We start from the raw sequence: 13,074 nt of genomic DNA on the forward strand, positions 1-13,074 counted from the left end.
GAAACTCCTTGAAATCAATAAAACTAACCAGAAACATGTATTTTTTCATTAATTTATCTAACAAGACATGAAAGAGAAATTGCTAATTGAATTGATCCATACCGTAATTTATTTCAACAATGTTAAGCAAAAAGTACACTAGCTGAAATTAAAATTCAGACATTATCAAGTAGAAAATAAGTTATTACAATTATTCCTAGAGATACTATTTTAATTCTACTTCCTAAATACTTACTTAGATACAGTCTCAGCCTCTGGGTTTTCTTTCTCTGCATTCTCCATTCCAGAAATATCAAATGTATTCATTTTATCCTTTTCCATGTTATCCTATGAATTTAATTTTTTACATTTAAACTACTTAACACAGAAAAGTTCAAACTTTGTAATAAACAGAAATTAAGACAATTTTTTTTGTATTTTCAATTAGATGAGCTTTTTTTAATTCTAAATGCAAAAGAAAATATTATAAAACAAAATCTCCAACATTACTAACACACAAACAAATTTGGATATCCTTTCTGCAAAGTCTTTAAAACAGCTTGAATCGAGAGCCTTAAATGCTCATACTCTGACCCAGTAATATAACTTTTAAGACTCCAAGAAAATATTCAGAAAGATTAAAGTATTAGGATGTTAACTGGAACATTATATAAATTAGCAAACATTGTAAAGACATAAGATATCCAATAACGAGCAGTAAAATAAATTCATTTATACCGCACTGACCAAATATTATGAAGTCACTAAAAACCACATTTTGAAGCTATTTAATTATCTGGAAAAATATTTATGAAATGTTAAGTACCAAAGAAGACTACAAAACTGAATTAACATTTCTACTTAATTTTGTAAGAGAAAGCTAGATATATGCTAAAATATTGGTTGCATCTGGATAATTACATTACAAATAATTCTTGTGTTTATTTTTACATAAATCTGCTTTTTCACCAATTTTTCAGAATTTAAAAACATCTTACAAGATTACAACATAATCATATTATCAAAAGAATAATAAAACATTTTTAATTCCCAAGTACCCAGGGAAAATTTTTACAACTTTAATTTCCATAAAGTCTATTATCTCATACCTTTTCGACTGAAGTTTCTGGATGTAAACTCTTGCTCTCTTCATCTGCTTTACCTTGTGAAAGAACTGATTTCTTCCCAACTGCCCTTGATAAATTTGGTTTGGGTCTCTGGAATCGTCCTCTCACCACTGGCTTAACATTTTCTATTTGATCAGTTTCCCTAAAAAATTAACATTATTTAAGACTGCATCCAAAGGAAGATTCTTGTGGTGCTTTTATAGTAAAGACATTAAATTCAACCAGTATTTGTATAGTAGAAAATATAATCATCCTTGAAAGTCATTTGATATTGATCAAAAACTACTAACTACTACTTTCACAATAGACATGAAAAATAACCCAAACTAAATAAAAGTTTAACTAGAAATACTAAGGCTTCAAAATTTCATCATGATGTTCACTTTGCTAAACCTCATATCATTATACATCAAATATGAAACAGAATTTTTCTGTGATGAACTATGATGTGAAAAGCCTTCATCACACTCAGATCACAGTAAATTACATACTATATTGTTGAAAGTCTCACTTTCTAATTCCTAAAGGAAAAACATTATCATTTCTTAAATCATATGAAATCATCAAAAGTTTGAAAAACAAATTCTACCAAGTAAAATACTTACAATTTCTTACTTAAGTCAAAATTGCTTTCTTCTGTAGAATTAATCTCAGCATTATTCACCAAACACAATGCATGAACTCCAACTTCTGATGAAGGTAAATCTGAAATGCTTGATTCTAAAGTCTCACTTCCGACTGACATGGCATCTTGTTGATTACTATAGAAACAAAAACAAAACATATGAGGGGAAGATTTTTAGAAATACATGAAACAAACACTTTCAAAAACAATCCTTCATATTACAGAATAATCATAAAGGGATATTTGGCATTTCTATAATCTTTCCTGCATTATTATAAAAACTTGACAAATGGCCAACAGGCACATGAGAAAATGGATCCACCATATGATAGAGCATCTACTCCTAGGTATCCTCCTGAAGAACACAGAAACACTAATTCAAAGGGATATATCACTCCTATGTTCACTGCAGCAATATTTACAATATAGAAGCTACAGAAACAACCTAAGTGGTCAAAAAACAGATCAGTGAATCAGGAAGATGTGGTATATACACACAATGGAATACTACCCTGCTTTGGAAAAAAAAAAAAAAAAGGAAAAACTCTTGCCATTTGCAACAACATGGATGGAACTAGAGAGGATTACGATGAGCAAAATAAGTCAGGAGAAGAAAGACAAGTACTAGATGGCATCACTTATATGCTGGAATGTAGAGAGACAAAACATGGGTCAAATAAGCCAAACCAATAACAAACACTAGAAATCTTACTGCAGAACTAAGGCCATTAGAGGGGGAAGAGAGGAAAAAGAGCAAAGTGGGGCAGGAACACAATAGACTATGGTGGAGGGTTGGGTGTTTTGGTGGTGGGTATGGTAACACCTTAATGGGGATATTTTATACCTCTAAATCACAGACAAAACTGTAAACTAATGTTACATCAATAAACACAAATACATAAATCCTCTTCACCACCTAGCATCAGGAAAGTGAAAATCAAAAACCAAAACAAGATACTGTATCATACCCATTACAATGGCCCATGTCAAAAAGATCAGAAACAACAAACGTTGGTGAGGGTGCAGAGAAAAAGGAAGCCTTGAACACTATTGGTGAGAATGTAGACTGGTCCAGGCCCTATGCAAAACAGTATGGAGGTTTCTCAAAATATTAAAAATAGACTTACAGTAATTCCACCTCTAGAGATATACCTGAAGAATTGAAAAAACATTATTTCAAAGAGATATATGCTCTCCTATGTTCACTGCAGCACTGTTTAAAATAGCTGTGTTCTGGAAACAACCAAAGCGGTGAACAACAGATAAGAGGATAAAGATTTGGTACACACACACACACACACACACACACACACGAATACTATGCAGCTATTAAAAAGATGAACTCATTTCATCCATGACAGCGTGGATGGAACTGGTGGAGATTATGCTAAGCAAAGTAAGTCAGAGGAGAAAGACAAATACTGGATGATTTCACTCAGGGGGATCCCATACTTCCAAATTACCAACAAAAATGTAAGCCAATGTTACCTATAAATAAACAAAACAAAGGAACAAACAAAACTAAACCAAAACAAACCCTACAAATCTGACAACAGAATTTAGGTTACCAGAGGGGGTTGGTGGGGTACCACAGCAGAGAGGGAGCCCAATGGACTATGGGATTATGGGTGCTTTGGTGATGGGTATGGTGTAGTTACATAATTAAAAAAGAGGTATGAACCTATACCCCTAAATCATATACAGTTCTGTAAACCAATGTTATCTCAAAACACACACACACACACACACACACACAAAATAACTACCTTTGGAGAAATAGTACTCACAAATGAATAGGATGGGATATTGCTCAGGATGTCACAAAATGAAAAACTTAATTATGTGGGGTTCACAAAACAAATGTAGTTGTAAAAATCATGGTAATATTCAGGAATTATCTTTCATTTGAAATTTTATGTAGGCAGTCTTCCCTTTCTATAGTACTGGGTTAATCAAAAATCATTTAAGTCATGGTCACATTTCCAACATACACAAGTTGCAGCTGAAACTGAACTATGAAAAGAGGGATTGCTATATTATATAATATGTCAACAATAATATAAATGATGACTATGTACTAACTAGCACTTAGTTTTAACACATATGCACATTTAGCTATGCTTTAATTTTGCTCATTTTTTTTCTAATAGGTGTTTGTCTTTTCCCAAATAAACCCGTAAGATCTCTTTATAAATTCTTTTGGTTAGATGTTGCACATAAAACTTACAAATCTTTTCACTTTCTTTATGAAACCTTTGTCAAAAAAGGTATTTGATTTTATTGCAGTCAAATCTTATCTATTGTTAATTTGTGCTCTTTATGCCTTAAGATACCTTTAACAGCACTAACATTATTTTTCTCTAAATTTTTACGGATCTGCTTTATACATGTATTCTTTAATCCATCAGGAGTAAGTATACAGGATGAAACTGGGTTCTAATAACTTGTTCTTATCTCAATGCCATCTACTGAACAGTTCGTCTTCACTAATTTCATTTTTTTTCAAAGATTTATTTATGCATACAAGAACTGGGGTACAGACCAGAGGTGCAGGGAGGGTGAGAGGATTCACCAGAGACAGAATGGGGAGCAGAACAGGCAGACTGATTGAAATATACTGCTGAGGGAAGCAGGGGGCAAGACAGGAGAGGTCTGCTGCACCATGTGGATAGCTACCTGGGAAGCCAGGGATTGAACTCTGTGCTGCAAAGGCTGTGGATAGCTTCACAGTGCTGTGCTTTTACACCATCAGGGAAGCACCATCAGGGAAGCCCCGTAATTTCTAATTCCACCTCCGCCATATATCAAATTTCTTATACACTCTTTTTAGACTCTATATTCAGTTCTGCTGGGTCAAACTGTCTATCCCTATATCACACTGCTTTAATTACATTAGTTTTAGAATGAGTCTTAGACATTTCCTCTCCAGAGTTGATGTTTTTCAATAGTGTCTTAAAATACATGATGCTTTGCTCTTATGTACAAAATAATTTTAGAATCAGCTCAATGTTATACCAGTTAGGATTTGAACAATCCTTAGAGGTTTTTTCAATCTCTAAATTAGACAAAAGTCAGTATTGTTTTTTATATAGCTTATAAAAATAGTTGTATCTCTGAACAATGTAGGTGTCTGTCACCTAGCCAAAGAACCAAAGGCATGTAACTCAGTCTCAAACAACTTAACCTTTTGCATCATATAAGTTATCATATATACACACTTGAAAGATTTCTACATGAGTTTATCAAAATTTTCAGCAGATACACAAGCCAGTGAACAGAACAGAGAGCCCAGAAATAAACTCACACATACGCACAAATGATCTTTGATAAGGTGCCAAAACTACATAATAGGGAAAGAATAGTTTTATCAACAGAGTCTCTTTCAACATATGATATATGAATGCTAAAAAAAAAAAAAAAAACTGCACCTTTATCTTAACCACACACAAAAATTAATAAAATCTACAACCATAGGGGGGAATCTTTATAACAATGGTGTTGGCAATAATTTCTTGGCCATGAGACCAAAAGCAGAGCCACAAAAGCCAAAACAGACTCAGACTACTTCAAAATAAAAACTTTATACATAGCATAAGAAATCATCACAGAGCTACAAGACAATCTATGAAAGAGAGGGAAATATTTGCAAAGGATATATCAGGTAAGGGCTTAATATCCAAAATGTAAAAAGAACTCCTAAAACTCAACAGCAAATAAAACCAAATAACCCAATTAAAAATGGGAAAAGGGAAAAGAACTTGAATAGACATTTCACCAAAGACAGACAAATGGCCTACAGGTACATATAAGGATGTTCAATGTCACTAATTATTGGCAAAATGCAAATCAAAACCACAATGAGGTACCATCTCACAACTGTTAGGATGGCCATTATAAGCAAACAGAAAATAAGAAGTGTTGGCAAAAACACAGAGAAATTGAAACTTCTGCACTATTGGTGGAAAGGGAAACCAGTATGGTGGTTACTCAAAAAATTAAAAATATAAAACTATCATATGGCCCAGCAATCCCTATTCTGGGTATTTATCCAGAAGAACTGGAAACAGAACCTCAAAGAGATATTTGCACTTCCACACTTATCTCATGTTTATTATTTATTCACAATAGCCAAGAGACGGAAATAACCTAATTGTCCATTTATAGATGAATGGAATTTTTTTTTTTTTTAAATAGAGGCATGTTTTATTTATTTGTTTGTTTGGTTTTTTTTTTGTTTATACATGCACTGGGTACAGTCAGAAGCACGGGAGGGTGAGAGAATTCACCAGAGCCAGAGCGGGGAGCAGAGCAGGCAGAGGGACCGAAGTACACTGCTGAGGGGAGCAGCGGGCGGCAGGAGAGGTCTGCGTGCCATGTGGGACCCTCCTCCGGTGGCCGGGGAGCAGCCGGGGATCGAACCGGCGCCACAGAAGCTGCGGGTAGCTTCGCAACCCAGTGCTCAACCGCTGCGCCACCAGGGAGGCCCTATAGATGAATGGAATGTATTAAAGTGTGACATATACATGCAATTGAGTATTATTCAGCTATAAAAAAGAAAATCCTGATGTATGCTACAACATATATATTTGTGATAGAGGACAAATACTGCATTTGTCAACTTATATGAGACATGTATGGTAATCAAACTCATATAAACATAAAGTAAAATGATGGTTGTTTGAGCTTGTGGGTCAATTCAATGGATACAGAACTCCAGTCATGCAAGATGAGAAGTTCCAGAGATCTGTTATACAACATTGTGATTACAGTTAGTAACACTGTACACTGAAAAAATGTGTTCGGAGGGTAGAGGTATGGTTATGTATTTTTAGCACAATTAAAACAAAAACATAAAATTCTGACACCAGGATATATCACATTCAAACTGCTGAAAACTAAAGATAAAGAGAAATTTTTATAGAACATTATGAACCCATGCAAATACTAACTACAAGAAAGCTGTAGCAGCAAAGCAAGCACAAAAACAAAAATAACAAAACACCAGAATGATATCACACAAATGAAAAAGGGTCCTTTCACCAAGAAGATATAACAGTCCTAGATATGAATGCATGCAATAGGAGTTCCAAAATACAAGAAGCAAATACAAACAGAACCAAAAAAAGGAATAGGCAAATTCAAAATTACAAGTGAAGATTTTACACTCCTCTGGTAGAAGATACAGACAAAGTCTGTACAGATATAGGAAATACCTTGATGAAAGAATAGGATCAATTCTTTTCTCAACTTTTTCATCACAGGAAAAACCCACAACGTCATCTATATTCTGAGTGCAGGAAAGCATCTGTTCCTTATTGCCTTCACCTTCATCTATCTCAGGCTTTAAAGAATGACATTTATCTATAAATACAAAATGCAAGTTATTCTAAAAAAAAAAGTGATAAAAACAGATTTTAAAGCACAAAGGAATTTACATGTAACACTGTCTTTTCCCACAAATTGTTTATCTACTCAACATTCAAGTTCCTACATGCAAGTCATTGAAGATATTTTTTAGAGCATTAATAAAAAATTCAATCAATTAACAGCTAAAAAGCTGTACAACAAACACAGGCAATATACATTTTACTATATAAATGTAACTTCTAATTGTTAATGGGAGTACACAGAAGGTAATAAATCTTAGTTACAAATCTCCCCATTTCACTTTGGGGTTTTGTTTCCAACATTAATTTTTTGTTTCCAACATTAATTTTAAATTAAAAATAAAAGGATTTAACACAGTACCATGAATACAGAACCAATTAATAAGCACTGTTAATTGTGATTATCTAAAAAGGACGTATTCAAGTTATGTACCAGATCACTATGCATGTCTTCTCAAATGATGTTAGGGCTATTCAAATATGTCAGAGCAGCTTTCCTCCCCACCTGTGTCTATGAGGTACCTCTCTTTTTTTCCTTTTTCTAATAAACCTGCCCTTTAAAAATGTAAATAAATAAATAAAATATGTAAAAAACTTACTTTTCTGTTTTTCTCCTTTAGAAGGGCCTGACTGAACAGTAGCACTTCCTGAAAGGTTTTTTACTTCCTGTATGCCAGCTTCATCCTGACTTTTCTTTCTTTTTTTCTTTTGGTTTAGATCTGGTTCTGATACAATCTGTTCTAAATTCTGTTCTGATAAAGTCAGAGCCTGTTGTTCTTCTTCAACTACAGAATGATTGACAGTCTGCACATCCTTCAGAGAGCCTTCTGTGTCTGAGATTTTAGTACTCATAGATTCATCTGGATCATCAGTCACTCCTTCACTGGCAATTTTTTTCACTAAAAATATGAAAAATAGTTTAAAATATATAAAACTACAGAAAGTTTTTAGAGGTGGAGGAAAAAAATACTCAGCTCTGAACAAAAATTTAAAGACAACCTCAAATGTCTCGTACAGAATGACTAAATAAGTTACAATGCATTTATGCTGTAAAAATCCATGCAGCAAACTGTGGGGTAGTTTATACACAGTAATATAAAAGACTTCAAAACATATTGTAGATTGGTCCAGCCCCAAAGGAAAACAGTATGAGTAAACTCAATTCCCTACTATTGAATATCCTGATGATCTCAACTATTGAACTTCACAAAAATACTCAAATACTTGAGACAATATTCCAGTTATATCATGAAGTAAAACAACATAGTTTGTTTTAAAACAAATACCTTTTACATTTTTCCGTGGTTTAGAGGATTTCTTTAAAACATTCTGATTTTTAATGGACTTTTGTTTTCGTTTCTCTTCTTCAGCAAGAACTTTCTGAAGCAAATGAGCAAAAAAATCGAAGTCAAAAGGACGCTTTTCCTCTGTTTAAAAAAAAGAAAAAGAATCTTCAAGTTTTTAATTAAAAGTTTTCAAGTTTTTAATTTTTTACGTATCATAACATCAAAAGTAAATGGGTTGGCATATCATAAGTAGAAGAACAGATAAGCAGCTCTAGTTACTGTAATACAATCATACAATAGACCACCACTTAGCAATTAAAAAAAACCTTTCTTTAAAAAGAAGAAAACAAGGGGCCTCCCCTGGTGGTACAGCGGTTGAGCGCTGGGCTGCGAAGCTGCCCGCAGCCTTTGCAGCGCTGGTTTGATCCCCGGCTGCCAATGAGGGTCCCACATGGCACACAGACCTCTTCTGCAGTTCCCGCTGCTCCCCTCAGCAATGTGTTCGTCAGTCTGCCTGTTCTGTTCCCCGCTCTGGCCTGGTGAATTCTCTCACCCTCCCGCACTTCTGACTGTACCCAGTGTTTGTATAAATAAATAAATAAAATCTTTAAAAAAAAAAAGAAGAAAACAAGGAACTACTGATACAAGCAATTACAAAGGTAACTCTCAAAAATATGCTCAAGAAGCAAGACACGGAAGAGGACATACTATATGATTTCATAACGAAGACTTCTAGAAAAAGCTAAGCTCATCGATGATTTATATGAAAACAGCAGGTGCCCTGGGTCAGATAGCAGCAGAGACTGAATGGAAAACAAAGTATCTTTCAGGAGTGAAGAAAATGTTCTACATCTCCTTTTGGGTGGTGGTTATACAGGTATATCTTTCTTAATAGTCAAAATTAAAAACTATACTGTGTAAATTATAAATCAACTTCTTTAAAAGGTTAATATTACTGAGAAATCACCAAAAGCCTACCCACCAACATACACCCTCTCTTTATCACAACCCTTTCACTATATATGCCACTCTTCTGACTATCAGCCAAGAAAGAAGTAGGTGAATAATGATGAATACCATTCTCACTAAATAGCCATCAGTGGCACTGGATCAACAGAGCAATACCTGAACAGATCAACAATAACTGTATCACAGAGTCAAATCCTAGCCTAAGTTCTATATCTGAAAATACAGCGAATATAGGAAATGTGTTCTTAAACATAAGCCCAAGATTAGTTTGATTACAAGGTGATTCTAAGATGGTCTTATAAGATGTGCCAGATAAAAAGGTATAAGCCTTTTGGGCCTCCCCTGGTGGCTCAGCAGCTGAGCACTGGGCTGCGCAGCCTCTGCAGCACCAGTTCGATCCCCGGCCACCGCCGCCGGCAAGGGTTCCACATGGCGCACCTGCTGCTCCCCTCAGCAGTGTGTTTCATCAGTCTGCCTGTTCTGTTCCCTGCTCTAGCTCTGGTGAATTCTCTCACCCTCCTGTGCTTCTGACTGTACCCAGTGCTTGTATAAATAAATAAATAAATCTTTTTTTTTTTTTTAAGGTAAGTCTTTTTATAAATAGCTTCGGGGAAAAAAATAATAAATAAATAAATAGCTTCGGGAAAACAGGCCAAACCTAAGATTCCTGAAGGCCCTATTTTGTTCTAGATTTTATCTGTTCTGACCTTCCACAACAACAAAGCACTAAAACATTCCAAAGTTCTCAATGGGATTCAAAATGTAAGTGCTAAAAAACACCATGTAGGTTTTAATTTTTTTTCTAATTTTCCATTACAAAAATCAGTAAATGTTAAAGGTATCTATAATAATGATTTTAACAATGACTGCATACCCTCATATAAATTGCTTATGGATTTATGGATTCTTTTCTGAACGTAATGTGTTAATTCTAATGAAGACTTTCAGGATGAGTTTTCTGTAATAGAGAAAGCAGAGGACCACAAGATTCCAGATCTTCCAGGAGTCATTCCTGGAGTGGTTTCCTGAGGACCCAATACAAAATTGGGTTTAATTGACCTTAACGTTCTACTCATAAAACGTACATGCTACATAATCTGTCTCCCTTTTAGAGTTTTCATGACGATTAGAACTATAGCAAATAAACATTGAAGATATTAATCATAAAACACTGATAAATTATCCTGCAAACAAAGAATACAGGAATGCTTTAAGCAGTATATTTAATTGTCATCCTCTACAGCTCCCTTGAAGTCTTTCTCTGAACTTAAAAGAAAAAATATTATTTTAACCAGGTTATTAGTTAGAAGTTCAAAGGTATTCATTATCCCTCCAAATCTGCTCTTTAGACAGACCTTTCAGACCACTCAATCTAAACATCTAACCACTAATTCCTTTTTTCTTCTGAGAAATCAATCACTATCTGAAATTTTCTCTTCCCCTTCTTAATCAGACTTAAAGTTCTAAAAGCAAGATTATCATTTGCCCTTTTCACCATTATATCCTTAATGCTCAGTACAACAGTGACTTGCAAACAGCAGGTGAGCAGCATCGTTTACTGAATGACTGACCATTGGAAGGAATCATTTATAGTATGTGAACTTTCAAAGACAATGAGCTCCTTGTTAGTTCTTGAATAGCGTTCTCTCAAAATAAAGAACACAAACAAATGTTATGTTCAGTCCCTCTGGAACCTCCTGAACTCAGAAATCTGCTTATTTGCTTCCTGATGTTTTAGCTAATCCCTTGCATATATCTGAATCAACTGCCAGGACTGCAATGCTAAATAGAATATTTCTCAGTCTTAATTTTCCTTTGATAACACAGAAACAAAACAAATAGAAACAAATCTAAAGCACACTAGAATCAAAGATAGACTAATCATTTTTTATTACTTTGAATGACATCATAAAAGAGGTCATATTACTTACGAAATGCTTTATCTATTCTCCATCCATTTGTTTTCTCTTCACGTTTAAATTTATTCTGTTAACAAAACAATAAAAATTTATAATTTTCTCCCATATTTAAATAAGTGAAAAGTATGTTTAAAACAAAAGCATTAAAATGAAAATCTTAAAATACAATAAATAAATCTGTCTTTATCAAAAAGCAATGTTTAGGTTTTTTGGGTGAGTTTTTTTAATAGGTTTGGAAGATTTATATGGAGCTTCCTGATCTTTATGATCTACAGCATAAATCAGCAAGGAAAGAAATCAAACCTATAGTCAATTAACCAACTCCTTAAAAACTAATATATTTGTATCCAGTTACCCTTCTCACATATTATGCCAACATGTTCTTAATTGCCCGCAGGGGAGACTATAAAGAAAAAACTAAGCAAAAAAATTTGAAACAGGTCAAGTTTATCTTTAGAAATGTCTTTATATTAAAACATCATTTCGGGCCTCCCCGGTGACGCAGCAGTTGAGCACTGGGTTGCGAAGCTGCCTGCAGAATCTGCGGCGCTGGTTCGATCCCCGGCTACAACCCGGCCACCGGAGGAAGGTCCTCAGAGGAGGGTCCCACACGGCGCCCAGACCTCTCCTGCTGCCCCCTGTTCCCCTCAGCAGTGTACTTCAGTCCTTCTGCCTGCTCTGCTCCCCACTCTGGCTCTGGTGAACTCTCTCACCCTCCCACACTTCTGACTGTACCCAGTGCTTATATAAATCAATCAATCAATCAATCAATCAATCTTAAAAAAAAAAAAACTAAACACTCTTCAAAGGAGAAAAAGACAACCATAATCCAGATAATCCAGATACTACGAAATACATTATCCAAGTGCGTAATTTAAAAACACACACAACACACACAAGAGAAAAGATAGGAAAACGTGACACAGTCAAAGAAAGAAAAACAAAGTCAACAGAAACAGATCCTAGGATAACCCAGATGTTCAAATTAGCAAACAAGAAAATTAAATTACTTGTTATAAATATGTACAAGGATTTAAAGGAAAAATTGAACTGAATAACTATGGAAATCAAAGCACAGAGAAATGGAAACTAAGAAAAATAAACCAAGAAGAAGTTACAGAAATAAAAAAATTATAAAATTATGAAAACTTTCAATAAATGGGCTTAACACCAGATTGAAGATAGCAAAAGGTCAGTGAATTTGTAAACATGGTAAAAGAAACTAACCAAACTGAAGTGAAAAAAAAAAAAATGGGGAAAAAAATGGACAGAATTTTGGTGACCTACAGTGCAATATAACAGAGTAACAAACAAGTGGAATTCCAGAAGGTGAGAACAAAGTGAAAAAAAATATTAAAAGAAATGATTTAAAATTCCCCCAAAACAATTGGAATAACCCACAGAGCTAACAAGCTCAGCAAATCTAAAGCACTACACACACACACACACACACACACACACACACACGCCCCTATACCTTGGAAAATCAGAACACCAAAGGTAAAGAAAAAACCCTTGAAAACAGCCAAAGAAAAATAATTTATCATATACAAGGGAAGAATGATATGAATTATGCCGGATTTTTCATCAGAAACACTGGAAGCCAGTGGACAGTACTATAGCACTGTTAAATACTGAAAGAAAGAAACTGTGAAACCAGCAAAGAATATTCATTTGGGGCCTCCCTGGTGGCACAAGGGGTTAAGCGTCAGCACTATGAAGCAATCTGCAGCCACTGCAGCATGAGTTCAATCCCTGGCCAGGGAGATGACCCAGATGGCA

The 13,074-nt window shown here is 34.6% G+C and overlaps 1 protein-coding gene across 1 annotated transcript in view; it reads right to left on the reverse strand.

Annotated features, from left to right (window-relative positions):
• BDP1 (BDP1 general transcription factor IIIB subunit) overlaps window positions 1–13,074 on the reverse strand; it is a gene marked incomplete at both ends in the record, with an annotated part of 75,124 nt that overhangs the window by 49,446 nt on the left and 12,604 nt on the right. The window contains 7 exons of the mRNA XM_084232943.1: window positions 236–327; window positions 1,089–1,248; window positions 1,712–1,867; window positions 6,945–7,092; window positions 7,718–8,017; window positions 8,405–8,545; window positions 11,305–11,359. Coding sequence (XP_084089069.1) covers window positions 236–327; window positions 1,089–1,248; window positions 1,712–1,867; window positions 6,945–7,092; window positions 7,718–8,017; window positions 8,405–8,545; window positions 11,305–11,359 — 1,052 coding nt within the window. The remainder of the gene's footprint in view (window positions 1–235; window positions 328–1,088; window positions 1,249–1,711; window positions 1,868–6,944; window positions 7,093–7,717; window positions 8,018–8,404; window positions 8,546–11,304; window positions 11,360–13,074) is intronic.

Source organism: Talpa europaea (assembly GCF_964194135.1).
Source record: "Talpa europaea genome assembly, chromosome: 5".
Lineage (NCBI taxonomy): Eukaryota > Metazoa > Chordata > Mammalia > Eulipotyphla > Talpidae > Talpa > Talpa europaea.